Raw genomic sequence first — 18,920 nt, forward strand, 5'->3', positions numbered from 1 at the left:
GTAATTAGCTAGGTTTACATGCATGCCCACAAGATAATCATAATGTGATTAGAGTAGGAATGTAAGGTGCATGTAAGGTGGAACCCACATACAAACAAACTCTGACAATGTTAATATGCTTGTTATAGAGAGTAATCTCAGTTGCTATAAGATATTAGACATTTTCTTATCACATTATTGAAGGCTGGTTTTGACTTCTGAAAACCTTAATAGTTTGTACCCATCTACAATGCATGCCAAAGATTTTCTGTTGGTAATACTGCAACAAAGAACAGCTCAAAGCACAGTTTAATGGCAGTTTAATGGCACAAGAACTGGTGCTCTTGCTAAATATAATGCTGGCAGAAAAAAATTGATGCCATTTTGCACATTCGTCACTGTTCTCTATCAGAAGCACAGCCTGCTAGCCTGAACACTAGTCACTGCTATTATCCATAGACATGGGCCGTTAAACAATGGCAACAGAGACTGGAATAAAGAGGAAGCTGTATGCAATTGCCGGCCAATCAAAGGCTTTTCCCACCAATCCAAAACAGTGACTTATCATCATTGAATTGAAGTCAGAAGGGGCTAACAGTATTAAACCTTCTTAAACCTTCCGTTGCCTTTAAATGTTCACTGTCATGCTGATTTTAGCTTTACCACCCACAGTTTCCATTCAAGAGGAAGTCATTGTCAAGCATGCATCACACAGATGTAAAGGTGTTTTTTTAAATAACTGTGAACTTCTATCTGGATAATAAAACAAAAGAAATTAACTGAACAACTGAACAATTTGAACCAAAGTAGCACAACAATTAGCCCAAAAGTTGTGTATAGTTTATAGTTTTACTCTATTTGCATGATTGTAAAGATATGTAATAAGCAGCTAAACAAATCATATAAAAACAATTGTTTGTTTTGGGGAAAAGATAATCCATACTGTATTTTAGAATTAGGAAACATCTTCTTGCAGGCAACAGAGAAAAAAACAGAGGAAAGTCAAGCAGAGGAAAAAAAGCGTGATAATGATGGAGGGATGGATTGCGAGAGCTGGTCAACATGCCAGACTCAGCGGGGGTTTACATCACAACACTGGGTGGAAAGTTAATGAGAGGCACACATACACACACACACACACACACACACACACACACACACACACACACACACACACACACACACACACACACACACACACACACACACACACACACACACACACACACACACACACACACACACACACACACACTGAGGGACACGTACACAGGGGTCCAAAGTTGAGGCCAATCTAAATGATTTAATCAAAAACTAACGTTGGCGTGCAAACAGAGCTTTTAACAAGTCACTTGTGTATATTACACATACACACATAGGGTATACAGAGATAACAGTAATGCACAAAACCATACCCAAAGGCATCACACGCTGAGAAAGTTTTCAACAAAAGTTATAATAGAAGATGCTTAAAGAAAGAATAAACAATGTGTGAATAAGAGGTATACATTGTGTGTGTGTGTGTGTGTGTGTGTGTGTGTGTGTGTGTGTGTGTGTGTGTGTGTGTGTGTGTGTGTGTGTGTGAAGGAAGATGGACCGCACAAAAAAAACTGAGAGAGAGAGAGAGAAAAAGGGTGAAAGAGTAAGAAAGGAAGAGCGTGTCCTTGTATCCGGACTATCTGTTTGATATGCTGCTGTCTGGCTGAACAGTGTGTGTCTCTGCCTGTGTGAGTGTATGTGTTTGACAGTCCATAATCCATTATCATTAATGGCTCATCACACACTCCCATGTACGCATCGCATATACACACACAAAGCAGGGACACAATGTGTAGTAAGTGACAGCAAGGGTAAAATGCCAGCAAGGAGACAGTGAAGAAGATCATGAGAAACTAGACTCATTTTCTCTCTCTTTCTCCTTCCCTCAGTTTTTTCCATGCGTCTTTACTTCTTCCTCTGCAGCGGTTTCGGGCTTCATTTAGACTGGCGGGCTGTAGACAACATCATGTATCACATTCAAGTTGACTGTAGTACAACTAAAAGAAACCGTCATTATATGTGAGCCTGTGTAGGTACATCATCACTGCCCAAGAATTGAAGAATCAACTGCAGATGTGTGTGCAGATGTTGACTTATACTGTATCTTGTCAAATACAGATTGTGTAATCTATTGAACTAATGTATATTTATAGGCAACACAGTTTGTTTTGAGTATATTTTTTGTTGAGTAGTTATAGTATTTAAGAGTTTTCTGTCTTGTCTGTTATTTATTTAATTTCTCTTTCTTGGCTCTACCTCCACTCTTTAGTTTCTCTTATCTTTTCTCTCCTGTCCTGCACTTGTCCTGATTTCTACACTTTAACATTTTTGTTGTTTTTTTTACTCACTCCGACTGTCGTCCCCTTCTGCTTCTAATGTATCAACTATCAGATAAATTGTTCTAGTAATTGGTTCAACGTGATTTTATCACTCCACATGTATGTAATTGAATTAGGGCCATGAGTAATGATACGAACCATCCCAGGGTGGTGGTTCACAAAAAGGCGGTTGCATAAATAGCTAAACTTTTACTTGGTTTAACAAGATCATAAAATGGTATGTAAGAAACTGGAGTAATTGGGGGATTGTAGCGAAAAAAAAATCAATTTGAACTTTTCTTGCTTTCTTTACTTTTTTGTGAGCTAATGTGTGTCTTAACCTTGAGTATAGTCTTTATATTTTCCCTTGTGGTGTTACACAACTGTAATGTGTCTTGTAATTGTAGTGCGACTTCTTATTTTTTTATTTTGTAGCTCCAGTTCAGTTCAGTCCTGAAAACCTCCTCCTGAAAGAATGTCAATGAACCACATATCCTTGCATATAAATCATGCTATCTTAACGGTGCTTGCCTTTTTATGTGCCTCTGGCGAAGGTCCTAAGGATGAGTGTGGTGAAAAGATGCAGTCACACCCAGACCAGAGGTTGTACAGTTGATGTTGCTCCACTCGTTTCTGCATGCCTCACTTGAGTGGCAACTAAGCAATCTGATTTGTTGTGGTTGTAAATAAAGAAGCTGCTTTTTACAAAGTCGGCAAAAAGCCTTATCTTTGTTGTTAATTTTGCCACTTATGGCGTAGAACCCAAAATACTTCCCTACATTACTTCTCAGATGCTTTAGTGTTGTGATTATCTATTTAGCACGGCTTTGCTTACTAGTGTTTTTATGCGTTAGCGTGAAAAAACGTTTGAAGAAAAGTTCAGGACAAGAGGTCTGCATATCTCTACTACTCACATCTACATCACCGGAACTGCATCTGGGATTAACATTTCTATCTCTTCACAATGTGCACTAAACACCACCTTACAGTAGTTTCTCATTAATCATCACATCTAATCCTTCATTTAAATGTTGGGGGTTCTGTATTTTGGTGTAAGATTTACATAGCAGTAACCTGTGAAAACAACAGTTGTTTGTCCCTTTTCTAGCTTTGTTTGCAGGTTGTGGTTATTCCTCCCAGCACTGTTTCAAAATAGAGAACAGGAGAGAGCACATTTACATTGTTTAAGTCAAAGTGAGGATAAAGTAATGAATTGGTAACATGCACACACTCTCATACACAGGTCTCTCATACACAGGTGAGCCATACAAGCTTAAGCAGCACATTATTGCGCACATATAAACTCTCATACTGAAACATACGCACACACACACTGTCCTACTGTAGCGTTAGCTGAATCAGTAAAAGCTCAGACCAGCTGAATGTTTTTCAGCACCAAACTCGACCACCACACAGTTTAAACCGATCACTACCTGGTGACAGTGTACCAAATCTTTTGGCTGGTCTCACTGTTTCAACAAAGTTTTATATGGAGGTCAATACGTGATAATCTAAGTGTCTTCTTATTCACTAAAATCATTATGAAGAACATGGCAGATAAATAACAAAAGCTATTGTTATTCCTTTTGATTCCTTTTCTCCTTGCTCTCTTTTTTCACTCACTTCTCTTGGCTTGGCTTTTTCACTCCCTTTTGTCCCTGTTTACTGTCTCCTTTGTTTTTTTCACACACTAAAGGTATTCCTTTAATTGGACACACACACACACACAGACACACACACTAAACTATCCCCTAATTATGCTGAATTTACTGGTAAATGTGGGAGTTGAGTTTTTGCGTGGTCTGAGAAAGTGAGTTATGTCTCAGATGTGCGAGTGTGTCCGTGTCTTGTGGTTAATGATGACCATGTCTGTACAGTATGTAACAGGGCCACAAGCCACATTTATTGTGTTCCCCGCTGAGCTGAAAGGGAGAGTGTAGGTGGTGTGTGTGTGTGTGTGTGTGTCTGTGTGTGCTTTGTTTTGCCTTTGATCTTAGAAATACCCAGAGCACACACTCAGCTCAAAACAGAACATATTGTCCCTGCGTCCTGTCACCATTGAAGTGAAAGCATATGTTTTTTCTCTATAAATTGATTGGTTACAGGAGGGAAGAAAGAATGGGGCAAGGGAAGATGGTAGATTGGTTATACAGGACAGTGGACAGGTAGAATTAGTTCAGAATTATACATTTATATTTGTATCTATGTAGAAAAGGCTTGATTCTTGAGGATGCTCAAATGAAACCACCAGCATGCAGTACTGTACATTCTACAGGGAACACAATAAACCCCTCTGGTGTATACCGAACAGAGCCCACCACACTCATACTGTATCACTAAGATGCGGAGTATACATAATGCACAAGGGCGGAGATGCTATGACAAGTTATGTTTAGTAAGACATCACAACAGGATGATGCTGTAGTGCCGGAGGAATAAATCAGCATAACCAGTCGCAGCAGCGGCATGAATGATCAGAGGAGAGTGAGAGAGCGAGTTTCTCAGATTATACAAATCAAGTCAGCTGATACTGATCCGCTGATAGCGTGTGCGTCTTTAGTGTTCTGCCTGAACTTATGTGGTACTCCACAGGTTCACTTGGCTCTACCTCCTCTCGTTTTTACCTTCATGGTCTCACCACATCTTGTGATCGTATCATGAAACTCTTTTGAACTCTCTACCCCTGTCTGTCTCATAGAGCGTTGCTACATCCTTGTCTGTTTGTGTATGCGTTTGTGATCCTGAATTACTTACTGTACTTATTGGCACGAGAAATTTTAGGGTTAGGTTTAGGATATGAAAAACATGGATGTCCATAGAATTTACATGATTCTGTACAAGTTGTACAGTGGTGCAACAATTAGTTGATTATTGTACATTCTTAAATAGCTGCAGAGGGTATCAGGTTTTTCATTTAAAGCAGGCTTATATTAGAAAGAGAGGCCATTATTTCTAATTACCCCTGTTTTGATTATTTGGTCATGTTTTAGTATCAACTCTCCTTGTTTTCGGATCATCTCCTGTTTGCACTGTTGGAAATTTCTTACTGCATTATGCTGTTAATACAAACTCAAAACTTCCTGTATCCATTTCATATTAAAAGGCCATACCACTTTTTCATCACATGTACCTGTAAACCATTGCCACGGTAATTTCTTAATCATAATTATTAAATGTCTGAAGGATGATCAATTTAATTAATTTGTAGAGCTTATATTGAAAAGACTTCACAATCCAGCTAATAATTAGTTAATTAACAGGTGAATGAACAAATAATGATAAAATGTTTTAGCCTGTTCATAGACAATTCAGATTTAAGGTAAAACATGCGCCTTTGATTTAACAATTGAAAGATTCCTGGGTCAACCTCAAAAATAATAAAACAATCCCTGAAATTGGCAAAGAATCTCAAAACAAGGTTTTATTATAAGGTTAAGTATCACCTTATATTTCATCTCCTCCTTATATCATCTGCAGCTACAGGTATACCAAGAAAACTGTGTGTATGCTGGTAAATATGCCTGAGGTGTACATTCTTCTTTTATAAATACCAGTGTATGTGTGGAAAATGAGTTTGTGTTGCGTTTGTGGGTACACCTCATTGGCTGCAGGAGTCTACTGCTCTCTATCATTTTGACCTGTCTGCTAAAATGTGCTTAGTCAAATCAAATATGTTAAATACCAATACCCCCCCCCCCCCCCCCCCCCCCCCCCCACACACACACACACACACACACACACACACACACACACACACACACACTCACACTCACTCCCACCCCCTTATCTTAATTACTTTCTTTTTCTGTTTCACTTTGCTTTCTTCAAGTTCAGTTTTTCTTTTTATAGCTTGTGGGTCGCTGTTTCAACTGTGCTACTATGTTTACAGCAGCGGTGTGGGTGTCCGCCATTAATCCTGTTTGGGTGTCATGGTGGCATTTCTGTGTTACCCAGTAAGAGAGCTACACAAGCTTTCTTCTCTAATCATATTTCATCAATAAGGATTTGGGAGGTCAGGAGGTACGATGCTAGCCTGAAAATCCAGACCCAAATCCGAAAGATTACGGGTCTGGCATTGAGTAATGAAAGTCGCCCATCTCGAGGGGTGGCACCAAGCGTGATTTCGAAAATCTCACTGCACGCAATTGGACAACACTACAACCAATCACAACAACACACAGGGTTATTGTATCCAGAGCTCCATACGCTTAGCTACCAGCGGAGCTAACTGGTAGATTAAACTGTCGTCATCTGTTTAGCTCGCCTCTGGCACCGCCTATATCAGATACACTGATGTGATTGGCGCAGCTCGGCAACAAGGGCATAGTTAATGAGCATAGTTAATGAGTTACTTGATGCCAGAGTAACTCGCTGAGCAAACCAAAATTGTGCTCTTGTGAGAACTTTCCAGGGTGGTAAGATGCTGGGTTTTCACACAGGTTTTTCTGATGAGTCCTGTTACCATTTTATCTACAGTTCCTTAATTTCAGCTGAGCAATGGGACTGCTCAAAGATACAGTATTAGTCTTAGTTCTCATAAAGGAACCAGATGTCTCTAGTTGCCATAGTTCCCTGCTTTCCCCTGCAATTTTTGTGTTCTAAACTACTTCAGAAACAGTACAGCAAATACACAGTATTAACCCTATTAACCTATATATATATATATATATATATATATATATATATATATATATATTGTGATCAAATAATACTTTGTCTTTTTTAAATAACTTTGATCATGCAAGAAAATTTAGCTATAGACTCTCCTGACCTTTATAATGTCTTTGAGCTCATTGTTTTGGTTTTCATTCTATAAATTCACTGTTTTGAATGATTCTCACCACGCTCATCATCCCTTTTCCAGTAGCTGCAGCAGCAGGCAGATGTTTTCAAAAAAAGAAAAGAAAAATGGATAGCCCAAAAGGCAAGCTGACAAATGGTTTTGCAATATTATGAGATCTGGTAAAAATAAATAAAAACATAAGCTAAATCAATGCACAGTTCAGTTACATTTCTGGTTTAAAAGACACATTTTAATATATATAAATATATATATAATAATAATAATAATACATTTTATTTAACAGCGCCTTTCTAACACTCAAGGACGCTTTACAGGGAATAAAAGACAGATACAGGGAACATAAAAGTGTAAGTAGTAATAACAACAAAAATAAAAAAAAAAATAAAAAAAAACAGGAACAGTGTATAATAGACAATAGACATGTAATGCAGATGTTGTTTGCTGAGAGAGTTGTTATAGATTCCAGCTACCTTTAGAAATCATTGACATATCACTCACAGTGCTCTTAAAATACACACACACACACACACACACACACACACACATACACACACAAACACTTCAGTGTTTTCCCATTGTATCTCTGTTTCTCCATTTTCAGTGTTGTGTTCTGGTTTTGCTCCAGTGGACATTAACCAGACACACTCATTCACAGACGGGGCTTTTCCAGCACTCTGCGGGGAGATAGAGTGGTGTGTTTGATTCTGATAGGAGCAATACAACCAATTCAACATGGAGAGAGAGCAAGAGAGACAGACACAGAGGGAGAGAGAGGCTAAGATTGTTTTTTTGTCTTCCAGGAGGAACCTTGCGCTCCACATGATTTTAGATATTGAAAAAACAACAACAACAAGAGGACATTGAAGTAATTCTGTTTCATAAGTAGTAAATCAATTTTTCCTGGTGATTCTGTTGCAAATCATTGCTGCTGTATTTCTGAGGGTTTACCCATGCCAAAACAAGTATTGATATAAGAGGTACACTTTTCTGACTATTGCAGATATATTTTAATGTATTTAAACCTGAGGAGTTTTTTCTACTTCTGTTTGTCATTTAAAGTTTATAATGAAAACCCCTTTTCCATGGCTGTTGGCCCTTCCTGCGTCATATCTGATGAGACCATATGTCATCACAGTGGGTTTCACACACATGCACGTCTGTGTGCACATACACACTCATGTAGTATTTGATCTCAGTAGGTAAAGAGCTAGAAGGCTAAACTCAGTGCCCTCTCATACACAGCACACATATCTTTCATTGTCACTGCATGTGTGTCTGAAGCTTGTGTGTTCTCATATTGCTGTTGTATGATTTGTGTGATTGGAATAGCATTAAGGTGTGAATGGTTGTTTGTGTTTGTTCATGAGTGGCTTCACTATTTTGAGTTAATTTCTCCTTGAGGTTGCTCACACATGTTTGCGAGAGTTTGTGTGCATGCCTGCATGTGTAAACTATTCATACAATCCACAACACTCATTTGTAGCAACCACCCTGTAACTAAGCCTCAGCGCACAAGGACCAGACAAAAACAAAAACAAAACGCTTGCTTTATCTACTTTTACTGGTTGTACTGATGCTGACCTTTTTTTCACAGTATCCCTGATTATCCAGATTTGATGCAAGAAAAAGAATCTGAAACGGCACAAACTTGATGCACTCTACAGCCTCAGGTCTTGTGCAATATGAAAGTTGGAATCCAGGGAACGCTCTAATTGCAAGTCTAATTTGTCTAACCATTGAGTAAAAAGTCTCTGGTTTGTCATTCAGGGCACATTTAGGTTGTTCTTCAGGAAGTGGATGTTTACAGTGTTTTTCTGATGAGTTTATTCAGCTGATGCCACCGGCACGATGACATCAGGACTGCTCTTTTTATGTATTAGTCTCTGTGATTTCTCAGACTTCAACCCTTCCCTTCAGCACACTCTTCCTGTATCTTCCTGGTATGAAGTCAGGCTAATTGATTGGGAGCGCAGAGAACTTAGGGTGAGAGGCATGGGGAGGAAAGAGAGCAAGGAGAGAGGTGGATAAAGGACAGAAAAGGGGAAGTAAGATGAGTGAGAGGAGGGCAGTGACTAAAAGAATGTGCTAACAAGCACAGCTTCACTTATCTGAGTGGGTTTACAGGATTGGGATGACAAAGAGAGAAATGAAATCTACAACTGAATATCACAGTAATGACCATGTGTTTATTTCTCATGTTGGCTCACTTCTGACATGTTTGTGCTATATAAATACAGTATGACCATTCAAAGACACTGGACTGTTGATTGATGGATGGTTAAACCTCTGGTTCTAACAATGTAAGACTGAGAAGGAAATACAGATTAAATTCCTAATACCCATTGTTAAATGTAATTTGATGAAAGTTGTTTACTAGCTGTTTCTTGTTATTACTGTAAGTGCTGTGGAGCACTGAACAAAAGTGACATCAAGACATTTCAAGTGCATCCATAATTGGAACACATGTATGTACACCTGATGAATAAATAGGTTATTATTAATAGACTATTATACTACTGTATATTCTAGTCATTTTACACAACCGTACACTCTCTCTTGTAAGTCAGCACAGCACAATCAATCCAAGAGGCATATTACATGGCTCACACACACACACACACACACACACACACACACACACACACACACACACACCTACAGGCGCCCCGTACCATGAGTCATGCAATGAGTTACAGAGTATAGTAATCTATCTTGTCCTGTCAGTTTAGTGAGCAGCTACTGTGATATTGATGCACTACAGTGATCTGTGTGTATGTGTCACTTCACTTTGTCTTCATTTGTACCTCTGTTTGTGTCTTACTGCATGTGCAAATGTGTGTGTGTGTTGTGTGTGTGTGTGTGTGTGTGTGTGTGTGTGTGCATATAGATAAATGCATGACGGTCACGGTGAGAGAGAGAGAGAGTGTGTGTGTGTGTGTGTGTGTTGTGTGTGTGTGTGTGTGTGTGTTCATGGTAGGGAGGGGGGGTGAGGTAGGATTTGTGGTAAGTCAGCATGCACAAAGAAATATGTCAGAATGCAGAACTGAAGGGAGAAGAAGAGAGAGTGTGCTGTTAGCTGGGATAGAGGGATGAATGAAAACAGGAAGAAAGTAATACTTCTCTACCTTTTCACCTTGACTTTCTTTTCTTCTTTTTATATATTGTACATTGCTCTCTTTTTCTTCCTGCCATCTCCTGCTTTCTTTCTCTCCTCTTCTTTCAAGACTACCAATTATCTTCCAGTTATCTTCCACACTAACTAGCACACACACACGCGCACACATACATACACACACTCTCTCACACACACACACACACACACACGCACACACACACACACACACACACACACACACACACACACTGGCTGTCTTTATAAGATGATTTATGCTCCTGTGTTCTAATATTTTTAGACCAATAACTTTGTATCTCTATCTCTCACGTCTATATCTGAATTTGTACTCCTGTTTTAACACCAAAGTCTGTATTCGCAGACAATTCTGAATTTTCTAAATCTTCCGGGATAGGCCTCAGACCCTGTAACTTAGAACATATTAGGGGGTATAGCTGAAGAAAATGAGTAAACAAATTATTAATTTAGAAAAATAAAAGCTGATGGTAGCTCAATTACTTTGTTTGTCCAGAGACATTTCAGCAGGGACGATCTTGTTGACAGGTAGGCTGAACCTGGAGGTGGACATATTACTTGTTTCTTAGCATTAGCATAGTTTAGCTTGTAACAGTGTGTCAGTGAGATTTGTTGATCTGCATTGTGAGTTTCAGTAGGGTGCTGTAAGTTCAGTCACCGAACAAATAGCCTCCTGTCTTGCTCTTTCTCTGTCTTTGTGTCCTAACACCCCAAGCCAATCGCAAAGCATTAATCCTGAAAAAGGGCAGCTAGTCAAACACATGACATCACTTCACATTAAGTCACGTCTTCCCCTAAAAGTTGCCCCCTGAAAAAACCCAAAGACTACAGCTGACAGTCAACATGCACATATTTAAAGAAATAGGAGGACATAGCTGGTCATCTGTCTGAATTTGTAAGACATTGCTATCGAAAGATAAGTAAAACTTGTGAACCATTGGACACAACAAACTCACCACTAAAACTAATTGTACAGGTAATAATGTTCTTTCTTTCTTTCTTTCTCCCTTTCTTCCTTTTTTTCATTAATTCTTTCTTCATTAGATGATCATTACACTGCATGTTGCCTGGAAACAGGAGTTTTTGTCTTTCTGTAAACTTTGCTATTGAGAATGCTGGTAGAAACATAAGACAAACCGAAGAAGAACTAAATTGATTTGATAAGGCAGTGTCCATTTTCCTGTCTTTTGTCCAGAAGCCCACAGATTCAATCTTAGGTCTGTTAGACTCATGTCTGTAACATCAGGTAAACATTCACACACAGATGGCACAGTATCGGGTCAACTCATAGGTCAGTGTCTTGCCCAAGGACACTTCAACATGGGACTGCAAGGCCAGGGATCGAACCACCAACCTTCCAAATTGCAGGCAACCGCTTTTTCACTCTACAAAAGAAAACGCATTGCTCATTCAGTTCCCCCACCCATATAAGAAGATTCTTCTACAAACTGAGACATTTAATGCTGTATTGCCACTGATTTTCACTGTTGTGGAATGTACATCACAAGATAATGACATTATTAATCTGCCGCTGTTCTCTTGAGCATTGTCAGCTTTGATTAGAGATCGTTATTTATTTTCATGCTGTAGCAATTACAACAAAAGAAAAAAAGAAAGACCTAATACAGACCCAATTTTTGCTTACTGACCCACAACCCAAATTCTATTAAACCTTCATCAAAGGAAAACAACACAAAAACCATTCATTCAGATGAATTGTTCACCATTTTGTTCCTGTTGTACATCTTACTTAAGCTTTTGTAGAAAGGCCTCAGATATGTCTCACTTCCATCATATTTAAACTTTGAGACTGAAGTAGATCAAAGAAGAGAGAAAATACTATACCTTATTTTTTAAAGGTAAGTGCTGTAGTACAACTAGTAGGAGACAAGTTATAATTGAGGGAAGTTTGGAGACACTACCTTTTTTAATCATTAAATTAATAGCCTACATATTTTTGTTTAATCTCTTTTCTGTGTTGTAGTTTGTAGATGGTCCCTAAGCTCACCGGAACTAAACAGAGCTGAATTAGCTCAACTTTCATGCCTTTCTCTCACATCTACTGCAGTCAGATTCACTGTGTTCACTTGGAATGAATCACTTCATATGGGTAGGCACTATGACATTTTGAACATGTTTAGAGGCTATTACCACGTTTAAAACTTGCCCAGTTTAAGCTTGTTGGGTGCTTACGACAGCAGGAGGATAACACGGTGTCGGTTGTCTCTCTACGGACAGCACTCCAAATTTACAATCAACAGAGCTACTTGTTGGAATCGACCGGATTCTCCTTCCGTTATTCACGACTAAGTTCAGTTTCATCAACTGGTGGCAACTGGTTATACACATATGCACACACAGACAAAGTAGGAAGTCTGGATGCTGACAGAAGAGTAGTATTTAGGACTATGTGCTGTGGATATTCTTGGTTCAATACTGATTATTGTCATCTATTTGTGTGTGAAAGAAAGAAAGTCTGCTGCTGCAGCCCAGTTTCCATGGTAACGTCGGAACCTATCTTGGTCTCTATGGTAACTTCTGCTGGCACCCACAGAGAAAGAGAGAGATGCGGGGCAGTACAAGAGGAGGTGAAGAAGTAGAAGTGAGGGATGAGAAAGAGAGAGGGACAAAAAGCATTTGGCGAGAAGGAGTTACAAGTTAAAGAGACAACAAAAAAGTAAAGTAAAGACCTCCTTAAAGCTGTTTCATGCTTCTTGCGTTTAGCGCGGTTTGCGCGGTGTGGACAACGATATGACGTAAACACGGCCTGGGCAACTGTGCGCGGAGGGTCTGATCGCCAAGATTTTGTAACTATTTTGGCTACAGGAAACAAGAAGTCCGTTCTTTCAGCCACTCTGACCACAATCAGCATGAAAGACCAGACGGTTTCGCGGCGACCATGCGCTGAACGCAAGCATGAAACAACTTTAACTTTACTTCACGACAAGTTAGTTAGTGCAATGTAGTTGCTGGTTTCAATCCGACAGTGTGATAAAGCTGTTATATATATATATATACATTTTAGAGCTGTCAAAATTAATGAGTTAACGCAAATTCTTTTAACGCTACTCATTTTCTAACACGCATTTAACACATTCTGTGATTTTGCTCTGGGATTTTATTTGGGAAACCAGAAAGCTGCAGCAGTAACGTTGTGGACAGTGACAGTGTCCATTAGCAGAGACAAAACGGTCTTATAATACATCAATGAACGGGAGTAGATAGCTAGCAGAAACAAAGCTCCTTGAGCAGAAAGGGATAAAATAAAAGGTCTTTTAAATGGCAAGTTGAGTTTTTAAGCCCTTCTCTCGACAAGACTAAAGTTATTTGCACGCACTGGCGATGTGAACTGAGTTACCACCGGAGTACGTCCAGTCTCAAATACCACTTGAGCATTTAAAACTGGAAAAATATCTCTTTTAAAGTAAATTTAGAACAGACAAAAAAATGTGCAGGTTAACTAGGACACTCATTCAATTCATTTTGATAACACTTTTAATTGATTGACAGCCCCAATACATACTATATATGTCAGTCTCTCTATGGACACTAGACTATGATGTGTCTGTAGGTTTAAAAAAAAAAACAACATATTGGCTAATCCGGTTTTGCAGCACACAGACACACATCCACAGAAGGTCATGGTGAATGGAAACATGTCCGCTGTATGGTAGAATGTCGATACCATAATCTCATTGGCCTAGTTGATGGATAGGCAGTTTGGTTGACCTATCACAGCTAACTAAATTATTGCTCCCACATACTCACCTTTTTGTCATTTTGTCTGCCTTCTTCTCTCTCTCTTTCTCTCTTTCTCTCTCTCTCTCTTTCTCTCTTTCTCTCTTTCTCTCTCTCATCCATCCTTCTCTTCTCTCACAGTCTCTCATCTTTTCTCTCTCATTTCTTTCCAGTCACTAACCAGATTAGTCTTGCCCCTTATGGATGTTGCCCTTTATGGGTCTGTATGAACGAAAGGAAAGGAGGATAAGTGTATTTGTGTGTGTGTGTGTGTGTGTGTGTGTGTGTGTGTGTGTGTGGTGGGGTTTGTGCGGTGTGTATATTTGTATTTCAGGCTTAGCTGTTCATACCAGATGTTTTTTCTCTCTGTTTTTATTTTCTGAGCGCCACACTGTCTGCCTGTCACCGCCAGATACACAGCCTGTGTGTGTGTGTGTGTGTGTTGTGTGTGTGTGTGTGTGTGGTGTGTGTGTGTTGTGGTGTGTGTGTGTGTGTGTGTGTGTGTGTGTGTGTGTGTGTTTGAGAAAGAGAGAGTGATGGAGAGCTTTTGTGTATTTGAGAGGGAGGATAAGTGTATGTGTGTGTGTGAGATTAATTACTTCCGCATAGACTACTAATACTCACTGTGTGGTGAAGGGTCTCCAGTACTAATGATGATTATAAAAAACAATTGATTCTCCAGGCTCTGAAACTGACGTGCACACACATAGATAGAAAAAGAAGACAGGTATTTAATGTGAAAATCTCAATCTCTATATTTAAACTGGATACTTTTGTGCCAATAAAGCGCACTGGAAGGACTTGAATTGAAATGAGGAGGTTAGAGCGACAGAGACAGGAAGCAAAACAAGTTTAAGGCAGCTTTCTGAGCAGCCATTCAGGTGCAGAATCCCTGGTCTAAAAATCAACTTGCCTTTCAAGATGTCTGTCTTTCAAACTGTGCAAATCCTCTGTATTATTATTCATGTCATTCCCTCCACTGTCGAGCTTCTTGAGTATTTCTGTGTGGGAAAAACCCTTCCAAATCACAGGGTGTATGATAATCACATCATTAAGAACACAAAATCCAAGCATGATTCTTTTATCATTGTCTAGAAGTTGTAATGCGGTGTCAGCTGCTGAGAAGATAGCGCTCTGAAAATCCAAGTTAAATAAACGCCTTTCGAACCCTCCGTTCTTCTTCTTAAGTTACAGATGTGACGGTGAAACCACAGCTGACATGTGAAAACAGTGGCTACATGGATGAATGATTCCCATGGTCCAGGCTATGTGTGCACGCCAGTGGCTTAATGGTAGTTTGACACAGTCTTTCTTCATGCTGAGAAAGTTGTTAGTTTAGCTGGACCCACTTAAGACTCACATCAGCCTTAACAGCAAATCCTAAAACAGCCACTGTATATACAGTATGAGTATATTCAACACTAACATGGTCTTTCAACTTTAACAACACTTGTTTAGTAGTTTTTAAAGACAGATCACTTCAGTTAAACACATTTGGTTAAATTCAACACCATGTTAAATAGTCAGTATCTAAAAAAATAGACTATGTACATTAAAGATTGTGTTTAAATATGTTTTGGAATATAAAAAAAATATTCTATTTGTAGAATTTATTCTTGCACTGGTAAAAACGCTTGACATCAAGTTGCCAACTGCATTCATTGCATCTTCTGTGATCATTTTGTGGTGATCAGCTTGTGAAGCTAATTTGGTAACTTGGACACATACAGAAGTTGTGTCCCTTCACCCTTACATCAGCTGGTTCTTCCCAGGGATGGGGCTTGGAGTCTGGAGAGACCTGGCTGGCCTTCTGTCCTAAACCTCTGGCCCTCTGTGAGCCTATGTCCGTGGGGAAACAGTGGGAACAGGAGGAGAAGGAACAGGGACTCAGAAGGATGGATAAATTTATGGATGAAGCTAAATATATATATATATATTCAGTTAGATAATATTGTCCATTTTATTTACACTGAGCTCAATAGTTTTGCCCCATTGCCTAAATCTAATTTCAGTAACAAACGTGACAAAGAAAATAGAAAGTAGAAACTACGGATGATTAGGTGGATGATGAATTGTTTGTAAGTTTATGATGGTCAGAAAGTTACATAATTCCTCTCTCCGTCTCAAGGACATTTCAGGACATTTCCCAGGACCCTCTTGGGCAGGGGTCATCACTATGGCAACAATTCCTGAGGAACTCTGTAGTAGAAGAGTTGCTTTTGTGCATGTGCATTTGTGTATACATGCACACATGCATGCATTCCTGTCTTCAGATAGCCTCTTAGGACAGGAAGAGAGCGCTGTGATTAAAAAATCTAAATGCTTTGATTGTGTACACGATTACAAGTAGAGACAAATACATGTTCACACATAAATAATCAAACACACACACACACACTCACACACACACACACACACACACACTAGAAGCCACATAAACAATAACAGATAATAAATGTCAGGATCGTGAATGGAAGTTTGTGTATCTTAGTGCTTTGGTATGGCCAGAGATCTACTGCAAACAGTTTTTGAATGGATGTTTGGTGTTCCCTCAAATGACTGGCGTGTCTCAATAAATGTATCCGGTTAATTAGAAGTATTTACTCATGTGAAACTCGGCTTAACACAAATTTTACAACCAGCGGCCTTTCTATAATCTCCTCTCTCTTTCATCTAATGTCTTTTTTTATTTTTCTCTAATGCCTGTCTGATTCTCTCTGCAATGCTTCTTCTCAGACAAATATATGGACCTGTCTTGTTTTTGTCTTTCCAGGAGCGTGTGGAGTATCTGTTTCTCATCATTTTCACGGTGGAGGCATTCTTGAAGGTAATAGCCTACGGCCTGCTCTTCCACCCCAACGCTTACCTGAGGAACGGATGGAATCTGCTTGACTTCATCATCGTAGTCGTAGGGTGAGTGGACAGAAATGCACAGACAAGAGAAAAGCTGTGAAAAAATGTTTTTTTTAAGTTACTCTAAGTGAATTTATGTAGTTTAAAAGAGGGGATGACAGGGACAGCAAATCCTGTATGATTGTAATTCACTCTTTGTCTCTTCTGGGTTTGTAAAAGCACATTTTTAATCATCAGCACATCATTTGCAAATTAATCATAGTACCTTAGTATAATTATTGTTAACAATTGAAACTACAGCCAAGACAATTGGCAGCCTCTATCTAATGCCAGAGGTAGGCTACTCAGAATGCTAGCATCTTTCAAAATTAGGATAATATTTCCCTTAAACACTTTGGGTTGCTGTAGTAAACACAAGGGAGCTATTGCACTTACTGTTATCTTTGCTTACATTTATTTACTAAATTTGTGTTGATAAAAATGGTTTCATATTTTTTTTGTTAACCTCACAATAGTCCCTTAACTAGTAATCCAAATCCAATTTACTGGCACAAAGAGGCTGAAACAGGAAAGATGTGGTCTTGTTTGTCTACAGGAATAATGCTTATCTCTCAGTATATGTAGTATTAATATATGGTAATAATATTAAAATACTACAATACTCAACAACGTTAAAAGTATTGCCATAAAACAATCTTCCTTCACAGGGAAGCTGTATTAAAGCCGCAGTAAACTTTGGCCTACAGTGTATTGGTGAAGCCTAAACTGATTAGCTTGTTAGATGCTGATAGCAAAGCTTTGCTCTGTTTTCCTTTATCTGCAACTCAGCAACCTAGCCCATCTGCTAAACCCTCTGTGCCTGTGTCTGTCTGTGTGTGTGTGTGTGTGTGTGTGTGTGTGTGTGTGTGTGTGTGTGTGTGTGTCTGCCTGCCAGCTGTGCTGTGCATACAATGTTGTGTTGGGGTATGGCACAATAGCCAGTGGACCTGACAGTTACATTAATGCCATACAAATGGTCTAATTGACCATGTGTATGTGTACGTGTTTGTGCAAGTGCACAAGAGAGAGACTGCAAGAAGAAAGCAACCAACAGCCTAAAGGAAGGCTTTGTGGATCCCCACACACACACACACACACACACACACACACACACACACATCATTGGCATCATGGTGCCAATGCCCCTGGCATTAACACAACCTTTACCACTCTTGTGCTTCTATCTACACTCTCTGTCTGCCTCTCTTACTCTCTGTCTCTTTCTCTCTTGCTTTTATTGTGACGCAGCATAATTTAATGTGCAATGATACTGTATTGATCCGTTTGAGGAAATTGTGTTCTACCCCGGAACCCTGCCAAAATAAGGTCAGAAGGTCAGATACCTGCTGCAGCCCTGGCATTGCCAGGGTTCAGTCAGTGTCTTGCTCTAGGAGGTTTGGTGTTTGCTATGTTTGAAAATTAAGCACCTTGTGACCAAATTGTCCTTTCCCTTTTGACACGGCAACTGTTTCAGATTTTTACTTGGTCACTAACACATGAGGTGAAGTCCAGTAAAAACATTGTGAAGGCATGATAATGGAGACTGCACTCACCAGAAAAATTACAGCATTGGTCATTTATTCAAAAGGCTTACAACTGCCATTGTGGAGGGTTTTATGAGAAGTGACATCTTGCTGTTGTGCAAACGAGAATTAAGGCAACCTTACTTGTTTTGTTGAAAGACAGAGGCCAGAGCTCACGTCCAGTTTCCTTTATGAAAAGAATAACGAAGGTGAATCCATAGTTACAAACTTTTCTATAACTTAATTCAAGCAGTTTTACGTGCCTAAAGCTCACCATTCCAAGCAAAGTAGAAAAGGCTCAGATTATTATTTTTTTTAAATTTTTTTTATTGCTAAACAACAAACAACTGAAGACACGTGTAAAACTCTAACCACAAACTCTAGTTCGTTTTTCATTGTTTGAATACAGTTTTCAAAAGTCTACACACTTATCCCGTGGTTTTAACCACAACCTGCAACACTGTGGCTTTACAGCACGT

The 18,920-nt window shown here is 39.2% G+C and overlaps 1 protein-coding gene across 9 annotated transcripts in view; it reads left to right on the top strand.

Annotated features, from left to right (window-relative positions):
* Positions 1–18,920, top strand: part of cacna1c (calcium channel, voltage-dependent, L type, alpha 1C subunit) — a 199,899-nt gene that overhangs the window by 108,236 nt on the left and 72,743 nt on the right. For all 9 annotated transcript variants that reach the window (XM_032504750.1, XM_032504753.1, XM_032504751.1 and 6 more), the window contains exon 4: positions 16,800–16,939. In XM_032504750.1, coding sequence (XP_032360641.1) covers positions 16,800–16,939 — 140 coding nt within the window. The remainder of the gene's footprint in view (positions 1–16,799; positions 16,940–18,920) is intronic.

Source organism: Etheostoma spectabile, chromosome 23 (genome assembly GCF_008692095.1).
Source record: "Etheostoma spectabile isolate EspeVRDwgs_2016 chromosome 23, UIUC_Espe_1.0, whole genome shotgun sequence".
In the NCBI taxonomy this organism is placed as follows: Eukaryota; Metazoa; Chordata; class Actinopteri; order Perciformes; family Percidae; genus Etheostoma; species Etheostoma spectabile.